Source organism: Temnothorax longispinosus, chromosome 6 (assembly GCF_030848805.1).
Source record: "Temnothorax longispinosus isolate EJ_2023e chromosome 6, Tlon_JGU_v1, whole genome shotgun sequence".
NCBI classification, from domain to species: Eukaryota; Metazoa; Arthropoda; class Insecta; order Hymenoptera; family Formicidae; genus Temnothorax; species Temnothorax longispinosus.
In genome coordinates, this window is record NC_092363.1 from 7739308 (window position 1) to 7756840 (window position 17533).

Below are 17533 nucleotides of genomic sequence, written 5' to 3' on the forward strand. Positions count from 1 at the left end.
TCATTACGGCAACAGATTATGTGTCTTTGTTAGCACATAAAAAATTATTTTCGGTGCTGTATCTTTGCTTCGTCGCGTGAAAATTGCATATATTGATAAACTGATGTCATATATCTCTTCATTCAGACACGAAGCTGATGGAAGTCTGACAAAGCGGTTATTTTCTTTTCATTTTTCGTCGTTTCTTTAAGGAAATACGCTCGAAGTACGCCCTCCATGCTCTTTGAATGATCTTAGCAGCTTGATTGCGCCTAAAGAGCTGCAATTTTTCGGTGAAAGCTATCATCAGCGCGATTTCTCGCTCCTTCTTGAATCGAACGTACAGCTCCCGTTGCACGGTCAGCTGATCCTAATAAAAAAAAAACCAATGACAGCTCGGCAGAATTATACATATTAAAAACATATTAAATTCGAGATTAAACATATTACAAACCTCAATTTCTTTAATTTTTGCTTTAACAGCTTCATTATCTCTCGATAGTTCCTCTGTCAACGTATGAGACGCGCCGATGTCGCAATCATATTTAGCAAGGAAAGTGATATATTCTTGTTCGACTTTTGCGCTGAAATACAAAATTAATTGACGTTTATTCCTCAAATAAATATTCTCCAATTAAAAGGCGTTTTTTATAAAGATTACTCCGGATTTACCATATATCAAAAAGCTTCTTCTCGGATGTCGCATTGGATTCTATAACGTCGTGCAATCTGCGCTCTGCCGAATCTATTTCAGATCGTAGCAATTCCTTTCGCGCTTCCTCTCGTTCTCTTACAATCAGCATCTCCCGCATTGATTCTTCCCTACCATTTATAAAAATAAAGTTTATTATGAAAGTCTAGAACACACTACAGCGATACAAGTTTTTGTTTAAGTAAATAATAAATCTTTTGGTACCTTTCTCTTGGTATCTCTATTTCTGACGTCTCTCTGATGCTTCGCATTATTTCCTCCTCATCGTTTACGCAGGTAACGATATCCCTCAGAAGAATCTCGGAGCTCGAGTCTTGTTCTCCAGACATCTCCCGCAAAGCTATTATCAATCGATATCTTTAGCCCGCGTCCGAAATAATGCGTATTTTTTTACAACAAAAGAATTTTTTTATTCAGTTTACCTTCAAGTTCCGCCAAAGTTTCCGCTACTTTTGTCCGGCAATCGTGCAAATTGATAGCGCGCGTGCATTCTACTTCAGGAGTTTTCTTCATGCGGGATATCACGAATTGTTTGAGAAGTCCAATGAGATCAATGACCTCTCGAAGTAACTGCGAATCGTGGACGCCAAGTTTTTCAATCTGTTAAATAACAATAAGAAAGAGGATAACTCGAACACACAGGATCACAATTAACATTCAACGTTCAATTGTTACAGTGGGGATAATTTTGAAATCAAATGTAATTCTACGAACGAAACATGGCGATTTTCAGCGCGAAGGTAGCGCGTTATCAGACTGATACTGATATGCAACTCTCTTTTTCGAACATGTCGATTGGTTGACCGGAGAAAATGACTAAATAGAATACTTTTCCAAATGAAAAAGACGCGCCGAAGAAAATTAATAATTTCTTGGAAAAACACGATGTATTTGTTTAATCGAGATACAAATTTTACAACGTTAAATTATACCGATTTCTCTATCCTGTTTGTGACGCCCGATAAAAGCTTCTCCATTCGAATTATCGAAATCGCGATGTCTTCTCGCTCGCTCATGATTGATATCACTTCTCCCTGAGGCTTCTTAGATGATCTCACGATCTCTTTACGTCTAACGATCCAACAATAGGTACTTCTATGGTTACCATGTTATCACCTTCCTAAGCAGAACAAAAAGAAAGTCATGATGAAGTCAAAGTGGCATTAAAGTGATTTTTAAGTGATGAATAAAATCACGATTACTAGTCTTTCATGATACCGCTATGAGTTTTATATGTCCTTCTTGGGCTTACGTTTCAATTGAGTATTTTTATGCAACCAGCAACATGTCGACGGAGCGCCTCATTTTTAGCCGTCCTAATCTTTTCCCATTTGAAACGTCGAGGCACCAGACGAATCTATAATCATTAAAATTAAGAACCGCGTATAAATACCCTCTACATTATTAAAATAAAAGTCTGACGTAAAACATCTTTTAAAGTCTCTCAAGATGTGTCACGTTATCTTTTATTTACTGCGCGATCATCGAACGATCGTTATCTTTCGGTTCATGCGTATATATCTCGACGAGGATATAAGTTCCTGGATTATATGAAATAAATAAAGATATCGATTCGTCTTACAATTAGAACAAAAATAGAGGAGCTGATGCGTATTCTTGTAAAATCCCTAAGTGTCGAGTGTTATCTTTTCGCGTATCGCACGATTATCGATCATAATATATATCATATATAGCAACGAAGATAAGCACCTGTTGTCAAAATAAAAACGTCAGCTTCTCTCGCTGTTATACCTATGTGCGGGTATGGCGTGTACGTAAAAAAATATAAATTTTCCATATTTCGCGATTTGTTTCGCCTCGTTGTGCAATAACTGCAATAGATATACACAAATTACGAGAACGTCGATAGGAAAAACAATTCGTGTCCAACGTTTCGTAGTGCTCCGAGAGAAGGCGTTTTCCTCGCAGCTCGCAGCGCTGTAGGTAGGCTCGATGAATCGCGCACGCACACATTCACGCAGTACACACACACACGCTGTGAATAATCTCAATCATCTGCTCCGCCGTGACTTCTCTCCGTGTGTGCGACCGGAATTTAAACATGACGTTTTGATGGAGCTGCTATGACATCACCGGGGTCCGTTGCACTTGCCGGGCTGGAATACGATCTGGAAACGTCAAGTGTGTAATGTGAACGTCCGTCGACGCACGAACACCGGCTCCGTCGTTTTGACAATTAACGCCACACCTAAGTCACGCGATTTATTTATCGCAAACCTACAGGCACGTACATACACTTGCAACGTACGTACCAGGAGGGAGTCCTGTCTTCCCTCGAGATACTCCAGGATATTTCATGCAGTTTGGCTGTGATTATATTATCTGTAATTTCGTCCTGTATGTAACACGATTCTCTGCCGGAGTCGCCGGAGATCGCACGAGGGTGTAGATTTGTAGAAACGCTCGGATCCCCGAATCCGTAGAAAGGCGTAATCGCGTAATCCTAGAGACGGCGAAACGTCTCTATGAGACCACCTTCTCGTAGCGCTGAGCAGATCTACGCGTAGAGCGTGCTGCGGCAAAAAAGTTGTATTCATGCCTTTTTGTCTGAGAGGTAACGCAACTTGCAAAATGGAAGAATATTCTGTCGCGTCTGACGTGTCGGTGGTGGACGTGTACGACATCGCATCGGAGATAGGGAAGGAATGCGAGAAGCTCATAGATCTGTTTGGGGTGGAGTCGGTTACCAATCTGATGCCAAAGGTGATAAACGCTTTAGAGCTACTCGAGAATCTCGCCACCAAAAACGAGCGCGAAAATACCATGGTACAGGAGCTGAGTGCCAAGATCTCTCAGCTTGAGAGCGACAAGATTGGGAAGGCTGAGGATAGGCAACGATTTGAAAAGGTTTAGCTTATACGTTACATCGGCATCGTTAACGATGATCTCGATGCGATTTGTAATTCATCGTTATATTTGATAGCACAGTAGTATTAAGTATTGTCAAGTTTGATTTGATTCTTTTAGGAACTGGAGCAAATCGAAGAACACTGGAGACAAGAATCCCGTGACTTAGTAGCCATGGTTACTAGATTACAGGAAGAAAACAGACGATTAGCCGAAGCTCTGCAAGAATCACGTAGCGACAGTCAGTACAGCAGTAAACAAACAAGTACTAACACCAATTAACCTGTTACTAATCCAGTAATCGAGTAATCGTTAAAAGGTTTTGTTAAACGTGCAAATATACGTTTGACGAAACAATGTACAAATAAATAAATAAATGAAATAACCGTTTGCATTAATTTTCAGCTATCACAGCTAGTCAGGAGGTTGACGTAGCAGTTCTGCAACACTTGAGGTCCATGATAGATAAACAACGAGATCAGATTCGTGCTAGAGATCGAGAATTGTCGCAAAAAACTGCAGAGATTGAAAATGTAAATTGGTATATTTAGGTGTATATAGGCAATTGGGTGATTTTTCATAATAGATATAGGCTACGGTCAACGTGACGCTACAAATGCTTTGGCGCATTCTTCTTCTCTTTCTTTCTTCATTGAAAAAAAAGAGAAGAGGAATGCTTCGAAGCATTTGTAGCGTCACGTTGACCGTAGCCATAAAGTATTATTAAATATTTAAAGAAGATTTTGCATTAAGATTATGTTTTAACATGACAAATTTTGTTATAAGCTGTAGATAATAAATAATGCAATGTGTTATATAGTTGAGCGCACAAGTGGAGAAGCTTACTGTACTGGGACGGGAATTAAAACGTAAACAACGACAAGCGCAAATGCAAGCCCGAGGTCTAGTAGAAGAAAGAGCCGACTTTTTAGCTCAACTGCAAGATCAGAATCGGGAACTTATAAATCTTCGAGGACGGCTTGGAATGGCTAAGAAAGAAAATGAGGATTTGAGTAAATTGCAGGGCTGTCCTGATTTGACGAACAAAGCAATTTATGATCTCGACGATCCTGATAGGCCGAGATTTACGACTGCCGAGCTGAAAGAAATCTTGCATGAGCGAAATGAATTGAAGGCAAGAGTCTCGGATCTCGAAGACGAATTAGAGTTGTACCGACCAAAACCTGAAATGTATGTTATTGAATAATAGAAATTTATATTCTATATGCAGTATGCTATATAAAATATATTCGTGTCACTTCTGTGTCGTTTCAGTCCTGAAGATGACAAAGATGCACCTGTGCAAGGACCGCTTCCTTATGAACCTGATGATGCACCATGGAAAAAGTCGTCTGAATCTGGAATTCGTAAATTGTACGTTTATTCTTTTCATTTCTTCGTGACATATATCTAAAGTGCGTTAATTTTATAGCTTCCGAAAAATATTCTCCGAGTCCAGCAGCAGCTTTCTCGGAGGTAGCAGTCCCAGACGAAGTCTTTCTAGTCTTTCAAAGATGGCCCTATCTGGTAGCAGTACCTGTGATACGTCTATATAATGCTTTTTTAAAAAAACGTTGGATAATTTTAAGTAATTAGGACTTGTCGATGACGACAACCAAGGACGACGTCGCTTAGGACTAGACTTTTTATTTACATAATCACATTCTCTGACTGCTCGATATACAAACGATTTTACATAGACAATTTTAACGTCGTAGATATCAATTCCTGTAAGAAAGATAGTTGATATTATTATTGAGACCTGATTCATAGTAGATAGATATGCATGCAATGAGTGAATAGGAAACACTAGATTTGTATAAACTTATAAACCTATAATATAAAGGAAGAGACTTGTGTGCATGTATATACTTGTATAGATGTAAAAAAGGACAATGTGTATTTAGCTGCACGACCTTAGTATATCACAAATCACTTTTCTCATTTTTGCTTTTTTCCATTTATTCCCTTTAGATGTTGAATTGAAATTAATAGGTATATAGATATAGAATATTCGTTATTCGTAATGCATGAAAGAAAAATATAGCGATACAATTAGAAAAAAAACATTTGTTTTTTTCAAGACTACTAGGTGCGTGTAGTTTTAAATGCATTGATGAGGTTCTAATTGTGTCTAATGTGAAACAGGTCTCATTCTTTCTATATATATAGATATACGCAGATACCAAAGTATCCTAGTAACTATTATTTGCTCTCAAAGAGCAATTTATATCTTATCTTTCGATAATTTCCTTTATTCTCTTGATTATCTATAAATAAACTAACCTATTCTATCTAACTTTACAATTAAACACAATTTTTAGAGTAAATTCTACATTGAGAAAACCACAATAAGCTTTTATATCTTATTTATTAACTTTTTAACATATTTCGTATGTTTATTGTGTCAAAATGCATTTATGATGTGATTAAAGTACATAACATTTGAATTTGTATCTTATTTTTTATCTTTTGTACATTGTCGTAAGCAATAACATATCTATATTCAATTCTTTTATCTCATTTACAATTATTTGCGGACACTATATTGAATATATTTCACAATCTGTGCCATGTGTTAATGTAAAAATAAATAAGAATATTTTTCTTTCCATGTTGCAATTGTAAATATACTCATAAAACACAAATTGATTTAGCTGTATATTTATTTTAACGTGTAATATGTTCGTATAAAAATATTTTTTCTCGGATATATAGATATATGACGATATAAATAAAAAGTTATCAATATCTATACATCTAAATACTTAAAAACATAGCAAAGTGGATATGTTGCTATTTTATAAGATTATCTAAATTAAAGTTAATAAGTAATCAAAAAAGTTTTCTCTGCAATGATACACATACTCGTATAACAAGAAAATTATACAAATTAGCAAATGCTAAAAAGTTTCCATCACAGAGGATTCGTTGCAAGCTACGTTATGTATTAAACTTAGCTGTTCATAAATGCAATATAACTGTGTTATGTGTAGTGCCTATTTCAGTATTACTTATCAACTCTTGAACGATTTAGTAAAGTTCTTTAGTAGTAAAACGAGAGACGACTTGAAATGTATAGAATGAATTAGAGTACGAATTGTAATGAACAAAATGTAGCGAGCATAATTCTTACAGCTATGGTGAGATTATATATAGCTATATGCTCATAGTAAATAAAACATTTTTTATTCATTTTGTTAAATCCGAGACGTTAAATATTTAAAAGAAAGAAAGAAAGATATTCTAGTTTTGTTGAAAATATTTTATAATGTAATGGAGTAACATGTGCATATCAGTGTTTTATCCACTTTATATCAGACAATATATTCTCAAAAATGTTTTGTGAATATATCTTTTAAATGTAAATTCATATTATATAATGACTTTATTTTAATCCTATATACAGCGAGAGAAAAGGTTTGTTTATATTAGTATATACATTTTTAGATTTTTATACTAGCAAAATAGCCAAGGCAGCAACAAATTAAATTTTTTGGAGAATAAAAGTGTTGATCTTGGAATAAATAAGATTAGGGCATTTGCATATATTTGTTGCTTCCATGGCTGTATAAATAAATTTTCATTGACCAATGCGATAATTTAGAATTGTTGAATATCTTTATATAACAAATATATAAATATGCAGATAAGTTTATCCCTTTCCATACATATTCAATGTAGTATCATATATGATTTTGAAATAATCTTAGATGTAAAATCAGAAATAAAAAGAATAACATGAATGTGACACAAGAATTACAATGTTGTCCATGATATATTGTAAGCAGGTATTAAAAACCTAGTGAATTGTAAAAGAATAAACAATACCTTTTTGGAAAAATGTATTACATACAACTTAATAATAATAATTTGCTCATATAAAATTATATTTTAGTTCGACAAAATTTGATTCAAATAAGTGCTTTAATCATAGACATGTTTTAATCTTTTAATGTTCAGCTGGTTGTTAATAAAATAGAATTATAATCTACAATGATTTTATTAAGTTTATATCCGTATCTACATCATGTTTTAAGCTAAATATAAAAACTGTTTTTTTTTTTACAACCAATATACAATAGTATTTATACAATAATAATAGGTTGGCCAATAAGTCCGTGCGGTTATTTATAAGTAACATTTATAAGTAAAAAACCGCACGGACTTATTGGCTAACAATATTTATATTACATTCGTACACATGAACAAATTATTATATGATCTGTCTAAAGTACAATACTTGAAATTCAAATTTTATGAAAATAATTTGACATTCGTTACAATGGAAAATCGAACATTGAGATCTTTTTTTCACGGAACAGAATATGAATGTTCATTAATATTGTATACATATTAGGTCGTACAGGTATCGTTAACATTTATTTTAAATGTGTTTCCGAATATATAATCATGTCTAATATTTATATATTATAATTATTTATGATACAATAAAACTTTTCTATTCTGTTCCCTTGTAAATTAGAATTCTTCTCTTATGCTACTTTCCCATTTCTCATATTTTGCTATCATTGTCACATTAGTGTAAAAAAATGAATGAAAGATAGAAATGTAATTATTTTCATTTTTTACACGTGCCATTAGAAAAAGAATAAGAAAGAAAATTCCAGAATAAAAGACTAGTTTGTGTGCGTGTACATATATATGTTTTGATTGAGGCAATTTAAGAAATGTTTCAACTTAATGTGTCAACTTAAAAATAGTTAATAGTATTTTATATTTTAATACAGTGTAAAAATACTTATATGAAAATAATAATAGTTTGCATAAGTAACGAAAAAGTAATTTCTAAAAGGCATATCGTATAATATTATTTATCTAATATTTGTTCTTATATAGATAATAATTAATCTAAACACATGTATAAATTGTGTCTAATTTTTTTTATAAATCCACATTATTGAGATTGGCTGCAGATCCTGTTGGTAAATCTGGTGGTACAAACTTACCAATAGGTTGTATTGCTTCGCGTTGTTCAGCTAATCTTCGCATCTCTTGTCTAAGTTTACCTAAAATAGCATGATTTGGCTGATTAACGGCGGCTTTACCCTGCAAAAGGGTGATCTCTTGTTCCAATTGTTTCTTTTCCTTAAAAGACTTCACACTTCGCGACCCATAAAGACGCAACAAGGAACCCCACGACTGTATATGTGGATGTATTAACTGTAGTATTGCTTGTGCTGCTCGTTGTTTACCGTCTTTCTTATTACGACAAACCTGTAATTATTTAACTAAGATTAATTTCTTACCGTCTAAAATTAACAATTCTCTAAATGGGAAATAGCTTATACGTACAACAGTAGCTTCATGTTTTCCAACCTTCATTGTAAATTCGTTTCGTTGATGTTTCAACGTATTTACCGAATAATTAATCTGCATATCTCCTAAACCATAATTTCTTTGAATACAAGTTATTAAAATAGCATGTGGGGAAGGTTCTGTGGTTTTTGCACAAAATTCTGCCACACGCGGATCATTGATTGATATTTCGTCGAAGAACGAAAGATCAGCATCGGAATTTCCTCTAGATGCTTTTATTGTACGACTGTCATTATTCGATCCATTATCTCCGCCGTTCTCACCAGAAATTTTATCTTTCATTTGAGGAATCAAAATTTCAAGAGTTTTCCGGGCTGCATTAGCCTTTGCTTGTTTTTTACTACTGCCAAATCCGTTTCCATATTCCATATCATTAATACAAACTACCGCGGAATATGGCGTCGCTGCATTTTCTATAATTAAATGCATTAAAATTCCATTTTAATAACCAATAAAGGTAAACTTGACGCAATTGCAAATTGGATACCAAATATACATCACGTTTTGTGTATTATCAAATAATATATTAAATAATACGATTACCTAATTCTTTAAATTTATACGTTGGCTGTTTCTTTAACGCGTGTTGTACATATTCATGAAGAATACAAACATAACTTTTGCCCGATGGATTCATTATCCAATGTTTTGCAGGTCTCTGTCCATTATCGTCCGCAATATTCCAACTGCCACTTCCACTAGAACTACTGACCGGAAAAGTTATCAGTTTTGTACCATCCGGTAAAGTTGGACGCTCAAGTTGTTTACGATGTTTTTTAATTTTCGTAAATTTTCGACGCGCTGACCAAGATCTATAACAGAAGAGTCGATTAACGTAAAATAAATTTCCCGACGACATAATCATTTTATTTTTCATACTTACTGAAATCTCATTACTTTAATAGATTTGAAACGGAACAAAGACTGACAATAACTTCTTAATTGCTCGCTATCTAATGAATGCGCCGCACGATTCTCTTGTATGGTTTCAATCTTTGCGCTGGGAAGACTGCAAGCTTCAGTGTTTGGTGCACGTTCCATTTTCTTCTTCCGTTCTTCTTCTTCTTCTGTTAATGCTCTTTTGTACTGAAGGCAAGGAATGGCGCTTACAGGAACTTCGTGCTTTCTAACACTTCCTGGACCGAGAAAATATGGCTTTGCTAGTGTACAAACTCTACTCTGTTTATGAAGGTATAATGGCATTCCACTGTTGTGCGTCACTTGTACCCATCCTTCAGGTAAAACATCAAAATGATTATGCCCAATTTCTAAAAGAAGAACAATAAAAGTGAAATGAATAAAAGATAATTACACAGCTCTATATAATAGTTAATATATTAATGTACCATCTAAAACAAGTTTCTCCTTCTCCTCATAGGGCAAGCGATCCTTTTTATCTTTTCTCTTTCCTTTAAATTCTTCTGGTAAACCTAATGTACATAAAACTTAACTAAAATAAGCAAATTTAAAATCTTTGTGAATTATACTAAAAGATGAGAAATCAAATAACCAAATAACCTTACTTGGTTTCTTATTTGCTGCAGAAATTATTTAATCTAGTCTTAAGAATATATAGTTAATAAATGTAGTAAATTGTAGTTTTTATAAAAATCTTTTTAAATGTAAAAATGGTTAATAAGATTTGAAATTCTGCGTGACGATTCGTATGGATAATTAAAAGCAACATGCAGGTAAATATATTGTATCAATATGTGAAACGTTCAACAGACTTTTCGCAAGAATAAGCGATAATTCTTTTTAGACTGCTTTCTCATCGTAACAATTGTAGTTACCCTTGGCATCGAAACTTTTAAATTTGCGAAAACATTATAATATACCTTCTTCTAGCATCGCTTCAATTTCTTCATCTGGCACATCAGAGTCCATACTTTCATCTGTATCCGAATCGTCGTCATCAGAATCGTCATTCTGTTCTGGATGGCGATCTAGATCGTCCAGCACGTCAAATTGCCGTAAATCGTCATTGTGTTCCAGATCTTCCTGGCATAAGCCATTGTGCAAAATATCTTTATCGAGACATGCAGTTTCTTCGTCCGTATCATTACAATGGCTATCGTCAGTGCCAGTTGATTTGGTATCGTGTTCTAATTTTATTGACTTTGTAACACCCAATGCTTCCCAATTTTGATTCTCGCGTTGCATACTGGAGACCGCTCCGCAATCCAAGATGTTCCGATTTTGATTACTTGCACTATCTTCTGAGGCCATAACTTCCATAACTGCCTGTTCTACGTTAACTTCCATCGCGTTGCGTATCTGTTAAAATACTATAAAAATGCGAACAAGAAGCTCAGATGCTTTAGCCGACAAAATCAGTAAGGATTATATAAATAACAGCAGAATACTCCGATCCCGTGATCTTCTATTTACTCGTTCACTAGACAAAACTTATAGTATTGACCTCTTATCCTATATGCACATCGTATATGTACAATATAGTGATCATTGCATTTTGTGTGCAAATGCAAATTAACAGTAAATAACCAACAATAACAAACAATATCCAGTAAACTGAAATCCAAGGTCCATACAAAACAATCCGTGGATTAATATGTATTAAGCGCGTTGTATGGCCACACCACTTCCACCAATGGAGCCAAAGTCCAATCAATTTGAAACCACAAATGGCAATAAAAATTGGACATTTGCATTAGTGTTAGCAGTCTGGGGCCTATTACGTATCCATGAGAGTATACTGTACAAGCGAGCTGTTACTTTATCGGATTTTGTAGATGGCTGAGAGAATTCCATCGCATTATTTAAACTCCAGATCTAGACAGGAACAACATTGAGAGATTGAGGCTGTTACTAGCTGGAGTTCTGCGACGATGCTAGCTATACATTGACTGTATATACCTGATCTTCGGCCTGGCAGACAAACGCACGCTTGACAATTACGTTTACCAAATACGTGTCAATTCAAAACAGACTTTAAACAGACATGCAACGTACGTAGAGACTTCTGTGATGTAATAACTGTTAGCCATAAGCCATATGGCGCGTGAAATAATACCTTTGTTAAGTCTCCTAACCACCTATTACTAACACGATACGAATGTTGATCGAGCTAACGCAACCGGCCTGTAAAATACAATAAATTTGGCCTGTAAAAATACTATACAAACGCAATCGTGTTACATTTAATTTCCTATTCGAAAAGGAGTGCCTACTCCCGTCAGAGAATACGACGCATTTAAACGTACGCTGCTTACCCACTACTAAATTTTATTCGCTTCCACGTTTTACATGGAATTACGATCTACGCGCGTTTGTACAAGTTGCTTTTTACGACTATTACCGTTTATACATTACGAAAAAAAATCGAAGAGATCATGCAAGGGGCACAATGAGGACAGACGGAAAAGAACTATTTTGAGGTTAGGTCGAGTAATCGGAGTAATTTGTGAATTAAAGCAGAGCTGCCATTCCGAGAGGCGCGACGCGCGACATTCCCTGGATTTCTCCTGTCACGTGTCACGTCACTATGCCTTCGGCACGTTTGTATCCTAATCCTAACCTTACTGGCGTGCACGATTTTTTCGTTCGTCTACGCTCGTCAACGTGGGGCGTGAGTCTACCTACTGTCGGATTCTCCACAAGCACCACGTGCAAAACTTGGGGAAGATCCGTATATTTTCACGTGCAACAAGATTTTGCAAATCGAGTTGAAACATGTCAGATCTATTTGACAGCGGCTCCTTTTCCGACAAGGACGGTAAAGGGATCGATCCTGAATTAGCGGAGCTTCTAATGGTCGAGAAGCAAAAGGCTCAATTCAACGCACAGGTGAAAGATTTTAACGCATAGATAAGCTTTTCATGTATTAAATCGCATTCACTGCTTTCCTAAATTGTTTTAACATTATTTCATGCATATTCTCGAGGAATGCTTGCGCATTTACGTGGAAAGAAATTTCCATTCGTCATGCGTAAAAGTTTCATAAATGTTTCTAAATTTGCTTAGATTCACGAGTTCAACGACTTTTGTTGGGATAAATGCGTCGATAAGCCAGGAAGTAAACTGGATGGCCGCACAGAAACATGTATAAACAATTGCGTTGATAGATTCATAGACGTTTCCCTTTTTGTTACGAATCGTTTCGCACAGTTAATACAAAACTCTGTAGGAAAGTAAGACTTTTGTAGAGTGTCCTGTTAAGATGTACTATATATATATATACACATGAAATGAATTGTATCGATAGTAACATAGGATTTTTATAACCATAAATATTAAATGTAATGTTACTATCAATTTAATATTTGTGAATACAAGATAAAATTATATATTGTAACAAAAAGGTAGATATTTCAGTATAATATACCCAATAAAATATTAATTTTCATCATAGAAAATTTTTGATTAAATTTACCTTTATTTAGAAATAAGAGTTTGTATTCATTGTTTTTATTCCACTGTTGCATGTATTGCACAAGTGAAACGAAATGTTACAAATGTTGCAGTAATGCAATACATTGTGAAAATTATTCTATACATATATGTGCATATATGATGTGAATATGTAACAGAGAATTTTACTTTGATTACATTTAGAAAATTAGATTATGTACATATACGATGTATTTAATATCAGAATGCTATAGGCCTTTGTGGAAGGCACATGTTGTAAAATGCATCCTTTTTCCAAAAATCTTTTGTTTTCCATCCACACCATCCCTTACTTATTACGGTAGGCAAGTGTTCTGTACCTGTGTAATGTGGATCTAGAATTAAGAACTTTCCCTCTCCAGAATTTTCGTCGTAACTAACTCCTAGAATTGTATGAGCTAGCACTCCTCCACCTATACAACGAAAGAACAGAAAGCTATTACTTTAATATTTTAGATACATTTTTAATTTTAATCATTTGTAGAATACAAAAGTAAGAAGTACAATTAAAACTTACCAATCATGATAGGTGTACCCTGTGTATCAAAATGATCTGCAATCTGTGGGATTAAGGCCAGCATCTCTTCTCCGCTTGATGCACGAAGTATCTTTACATCTATGTTGAGGAGAGTCTGCAGTACAAAACTCACTTCAGTTGAACCAATCCATTGTCTACTACCAAGGAAGGCAAAAGGTTTATCGCCTATATCGATTAGACACTGTTGTATTTTGCGATGAGATGGTATTGGTACTTCACTATAACCCTGTAATCTATGGTATAACAGATTGCAATTTATACATATATGTTGACAACATATAATATTTCAACGTTACATACACAATATTCGATTACTCTCGATATTTTATTACCTGTACCATGAAATGATGGTTTGGAGAGATCTATAGGCACATCCCCATCCATTGTCATCGAAATTATCTTGCATATAATGATGATACGAATACAAACCGTCCACAATACTGAGTTTTCCTGCAACACCTAATTAAGGCAAAATATTAAAACAATTGCATAACGATTTCAAACGGTGACACATTTGAGAATATAAATATATACCTTTGTATAAAAGAGCTCGATGAGGATTTATAAGTATCTCATTTGCCTGTGTGTCAAATTTGACGGACGTTCCACGTCGAAAATACGGTCTAGTTAAATCTAACGCTAAAGCCTTGTGTAAAGCCTTGCGATATTCCACTGAAATTATATGACTGGTCTGTATAAAAGCAAATATATGACACATATATTACTGATAAAAAATGCGCAAGGATGATACAGGATATTACGAACAAACCATAGCGATGGAATTTATTGCATGATCGACAATAAACAGATCAGTAATCAAGATATGAAATCTTACTTGTGTTATCGTTAGTAGAATTGCCAGGATATACTACTGTAAATAAATGTCCACAGCCTTGAGGTTTAAAATGCATGACTTCAGGTAATTTTGTAGGCAGTTTTATATTTTCAGACTGATTTTCTTGTTGTATTTCAATTAGTCTAATGTTCCGGCAAGTGGATTCCACCAGAATCGCGTGCACGTCGGCTGATTTTACATTCAAGTTTACCAGTGACAATGCATCGATGTGTAAATTGCATTCTAAACTGTCGAAGGATTCTGCAACATAACGAGCGTAATAGTGTGATAAATAAGAAACATGACGTTAATATTTATTGTATTTAATACGCACTTTTGATGTGTTGCAAGACGGGAGCATATCTGACAGATTCTTCGGAATTTCTATCGCTTGATATCTTTAATAACATATTTGCATGTATAATGTTCTAAAAATTAACAAAATATGTATAAACACTCTGAGATAATTCCTGTTTAAAGTAGTATGTACAAGTTTAGCCTACAAATACATACCACAGGTCCAACTATATTACTTATTCCAGTGGAAAGTTTCTCCTGGTCTTTAGACACAAGTAAAATATCTTTCAACATTGTATCTTTTAAATTGTCATCAGTTCTGAAGAGGTATGCATTGTTCAAAGGAAAATGTATCCCTATTTTTCCAGATGCGATCTACAGCAGTGCAAAATTGTGCGATATATATGCGGCATATACAATTATAAGATACAAAAATTGACATAAATGTTAATCAAGGAGGAATTCTCACATTTTTTCGCGACTCTTGTAAAGCTTCCGTTACGTTCCCATCCTGAGCAATCAACGGCAGAGTCGCTTGTAATCTAATATACACAAACTGTCGAGAAAGATCATCTTCGGTAATAATACTGAAATTATTTACAGCTTCCAGTTTTTGATGCACATAAAAGTACGCTTGTATGTCTGACGTAGTATGCGAATATTTTAAAAGCAACGGATTATCGGTAATATCGATGTCCTATACAAACAAACAAACATATGTGTTATTTTACCTTTAATTTTTCATGCAATGCATATATAATTTCACGATGTTGAGGTTAATATAAGAATGGATGGCATATATCAGATATATAAATAAAAAATATATCAAACATAAGTGATATCCTGTAGTTACCTTGAAAACGGCAGTATCTACTTCTTCACATTCGCCAGTATGTAATACGCCACAGAAATATATATCTGCAGGTAGATTCAACTGCATCGTCATTGAATCCGGTATGTTCTTATCCTCGTCGTTACGCGAACTTATACTGAATGTCAAAACTACGAGGGTATCATTGTACATAATACCATAAAGATAACCAGTTGTTGTGGCTTCCACGTTTTCTAGTCGCTAAAAGTATCATTTTATTTAAGTACATTGGCTTATGTAAATGGCTATTTTATTCATTAAATACACAGAAATGTAGCACTATATCGAATAAAATTTAGCTGAAAAAAGGAACATATTCGCAGAATACTATTCCTCGCAAGAAATGTGCCAAGCAATCGTGAAAACTTGAAGAATATATGCGTTCTCGAATCGTTATCGATGCAGATATGCCTATTGACGTTTACCTGCAGAATGTTCGACAAGATCTGCAATTGCGGTGCCATCGTGTCGCGTCGAAATCAGATGCAGAAGCAAGATCTTACGAGGATCAGACTGATCGGAGGTGCTTCGTGCTGTCAGCGAACGCAATCACCATACGGAGAGATAACAGGAAATCACAATTGACGTTTCAAACACGAGCCACCTGGACTGGGAGGTTAAGTCCAGTTAAATCCGTTCTCGTTGTCACAGGTCGACAAAAACCGCATAGCAACCGCCTAAATCGAATGCCAGTAATACATTTCACTTGTCGAGGATGAGGGAACGCCGCTCTTTTACGTTCGAATTTGCATTCTTGTCAATTCACCTGCGAAAATTCTGCTCGTCTCGCACCAAACGACGCATTCAAGCGCCTAATGACTGCTAAGTGCTAATGACCTAAAATCCGATACGGATTTTATGTGCGACTCAGCAGAAAGTCGTTTTCCACAGATATATCTTTAGGAACGACAAAAATATTCTCTTTTCCTCTTTTAACAAAAATAAACGCTCGTGTAAAAGTAATTCGCACAAAATTCAATAAAAAAAATGCAAATACACTTGACATGTATAGGGAACGTTCTCACGCTTGAAAATGGCTACTTCCGGAAATACATCGAATGCGTCGCATTTACGGCATTTATGATATAATTTATTTATCATACTAGCGATTCGAAAGGGAATCGGCAATTTAGCTTTAGAGCTTTCAGTTTGACAATTTTTTATGTTTAATTACAAGTCGAAAGAAATTTCAGCAATAATGTGCGACGCAAGTACTTCATCAGTAATTGAAATGTACATCTTTCTGGAAAACTATATTATATGTTAAAATTAATTATCGAGAGAATACACTCCGAGATGGGATAGCGATCGAGAGTTAGAATATATATGTACGTCTTAAAAAAAAAATCATATATATCAGATAATGCGCCGCATTTCAATAACAGATAGCGACTAGTTGAAAATATACTCTTTTTTTGAAATTTTATTAAAATGTACATTTTGAAGGGAAAGGGTTGGAGTTTTCCGAGAAAATCGTCCAAATTGTCAGAATATACTTTAACAAAAAATGGTAAAATGCTGGAAAGCGCGCGTGTCTTTCGAGATTTTCGAAAAACCATCAATTTTATCAGAGAATATATTCTGATAAGGAGATTATTCGAAATTTCATCATCCTGACGTGTGATATTTGAGAGTAGCGGTTGCCGTTGTCGTTAATTGCGCAGGTTTGTAGAGATTAATTGC

The 17533-nt window shown here is 34.8% G+C and overlaps 5 protein-coding genes across 12 annotated transcripts; 2 read left to right on the top strand and 3 right to left on the bottom strand.

Annotated features, from left to right (window-relative positions):
* On the bottom strand, positions 1-2536 carry LOC139815010 (uncharacterized). Of its 2 annotated transcripts, none has more exons than XM_071781593.1 (8): positions 2402-2536; positions 1944-2048; positions 1624-1811; positions 1114-1291; positions 896-1031; positions 652-801; positions 434-563; positions 1-349 (listed from the first exon to the last, which is right to left on the bottom strand). In XM_071781593.1, exons 3-8 carry the CDS (start codon positions 1705-1707, stop codon positions 158-160), a joined length of 870 nt encoding a protein of 289 aa, XP_071637694.1. In that variant the 5' UTR covers positions 1708-1811; positions 1944-2048; positions 2402-2536; the 3' UTR covers positions 1-157. The 2 variants fall into 2 exon arrangements, with proteins under 2 accessions (XP_071637694.1, XP_071637695.1); XM_071781594.1 differs by lacking the exon at positions 2402-2536 and adding an exon at positions 2274-2294.
* A 27-nt stretch (positions 2537-2563) lies between these two features.
* Positions 2564-8047, top strand: Rilpl (Rab interacting lysosomal protein like). 2 transcript variants are annotated; one of them, XM_071781587.1, is made up of 6 exons: positions 2564-3559; positions 3680-3824; positions 3965-4092; positions 4380-4750; positions 4835-4933; positions 4992-8047. In XM_071781587.1, the coding sequence occupies exons 1-6, from the start codon at positions 3248-3250 to the stop codon at positions 5113-5115; spliced, it is 1179 nt and encodes a 392-aa protein (XP_071637688.1). In that variant the 5' UTR covers positions 2564-3247; the 3' UTR covers positions 5116-8047. The 2 variants fall into 2 exon arrangements, with proteins under 2 accessions (XP_071637688.1, XP_071637689.1); XM_071781588.1 differs by having other exon boundaries at positions 3680-3800.
* On the bottom strand, positions 8027-12294 carry Pasha (partner of drosha). 6 transcript variants are annotated; one of them, XM_071781575.1, is made up of 8 exons: positions 12133-12281; positions 11934-12001; positions 10738-11187; positions 10246-10329; positions 9783-10167; positions 9443-9711; positions 8876-9312; positions 8027-8797 (listed from the first exon to the last, which is right to left on the bottom strand). In XM_071781575.1, the coding sequence occupies exons 3-8, from the start codon at positions 11162-11164 to the stop codon at positions 8465-8467; spliced, it is 1935 nt and encodes a 644-aa protein (XP_071637676.1). In that variant the 5' UTR covers positions 11165-11187; positions 11934-12001; positions 12133-12281; the 3' UTR covers positions 8027-8464. The 6 variants fall into 6 exon arrangements, with proteins under 6 accessions (XP_071637676.1, XP_071637674.1, XP_071637679.1 ...); XM_071781573.1 differs by having other exon boundaries at positions 10738-11692; positions 11777-12001; XM_071781578.1 differs by lacking the exon at positions 11934-12001 and having other exon boundaries at positions 12219-12294.
* A 142-nt stretch (positions 12295-12436) lies between these two features.
* Positions 12437-13117, top strand: Tim8 (translocase of inner membrane 8). The gene is made up of 2 exons (XM_071781601.1): positions 12437-12706; positions 12884-13117. The coding sequence occupies exons 1-2, from the start codon at positions 12593-12595 to the stop codon at positions 13052-13054; spliced, it is 285 nt and encodes a 94-aa protein (XP_071637702.1). The 5' UTR covers positions 12437-12592; the 3' UTR covers positions 13055-13117.
* A 187-nt stretch (positions 13118-13304) lies between these two features.
* On the bottom strand, positions 13305-16954 carry Ufsp2 (UFM1 specific peptidase 2). Its single transcript, XM_071781579.1, has 11 exons — positions 16617-16954; positions 16276-16527; positions 15833-16051; positions 15449-15676; positions 15196-15354; positions 15017-15110; positions 14683-14943; positions 14382-14519; positions 14180-14306; positions 13827-14080; positions 13305-13722 (listed from the first exon to the last, which is right to left on the bottom strand). Exons 2-11 carry the CDS (start codon positions 16312-16314, stop codon positions 13511-13513), a joined length of 1731 nt encoding a protein of 576 aa, XP_071637680.1. The 5' UTR covers positions 16315-16527; positions 16617-16954; the 3' UTR covers positions 13305-13510.
* Between the last annotated feature and the right edge of the window lie 579 nt (positions 16955-17533).

Excerpts from the sequence above, each read along its gene's own strand:
- Tim8 (XM_071781601.1), top strand. The coding sequence starts at position 12,593 with ATGTCAGATCTATTTGACAGCGGCTCCTTTTCCGACAAGGACGGTAAA. Across the intron at positions 12,707-12,883 it reads AGGCTCAATTCAACGCACAG|ATTCACGAGTTCAACGACTT; the intron begins GTGAAAGATTTT and ends AAATTTGCTTAG.
- Ufsp2 (XM_071781579.1), bottom strand. The coding sequence starts at position 16,314 with ATGGCACCGCAATTGCAGATCTTGTCGAACATTCTGCAG. Across the intron at positions 15,355-15,448 it reads TACAAGAGTCGCGAAAAAAT|ATCGCATCTGGAAAAATAGG; the intron begins GTGAGAATTCCT and ends GCACTGCTGTAG. Across the intron at positions 14,081-14,179 it reads ACCATCATTTCATGGTACAG|ATTACAGGGTTATAGTGAAG; the intron begins GTAATAAAATAT and ends GTTATACCATAG.
- LOC139815010 (XM_071781593.1), bottom strand. The coding sequence starts at position 1,707 with ATGAGCGAGCGAGAAGACATCGCGATTTCGATAATTCGAATGGAGAAG. Across the intron at positions 1,292-1,623 it reads CAAACAGGATAGAGAAATCG|ATTGAAAAACTTGGCGTCCA; the intron begins GTATAATTTAAC and ends GTTATTTAACAG. Across the intron at positions 350-433 it reads CAAAAATTAAAGAAATTGAG|GATCAGCTGACCGTGCAACG; the intron begins GTTTGTAATATG and ends TTTTTTTATTAG.
- Rilpl (XM_071781587.1), top strand. The coding sequence starts at position 3,248 with ATGCCTTTTTGTCTGAGAGGTAACGCAACTTGCAAAATGGAAGAATAT. Across the intron at positions 4,093-4,379 it reads AAACTGCAGAGATTGAAAAT|TTGAGCGCACAAGTGGAGAA; the intron begins GTAAATTGGTAT and ends TGTGTTATATAG. Across the intron at positions 4,751-4,834 it reads TACCGACCAAAACCTGAAAT|TCCTGAAGATGACAAAGATG; the intron begins GTATGTTATTGA and ends GTGTCGTTTCAG.
- Pasha (XM_071781578.1), bottom strand. The coding sequence starts at position 11,164 with ATGGAAGTTAACGTAGAACAGGCAGTTATGGAAGTTATGGCCTCAGAA. Across the intron at positions 10,330-10,737 it reads TGAAGCGATGCTAGAAGAAG|GTTTACCAGAAGAATTTAAA; the intron begins GTATATTATAAT and ends TATGTACATTAG. Across the intron at positions 9,313-9,442 it reads GTATAAATTTAAAGAATTAG|AAAATGCAGCGACGCCATAT; the intron begins GTAATCGTATTA and ends ATTTAATTATAG.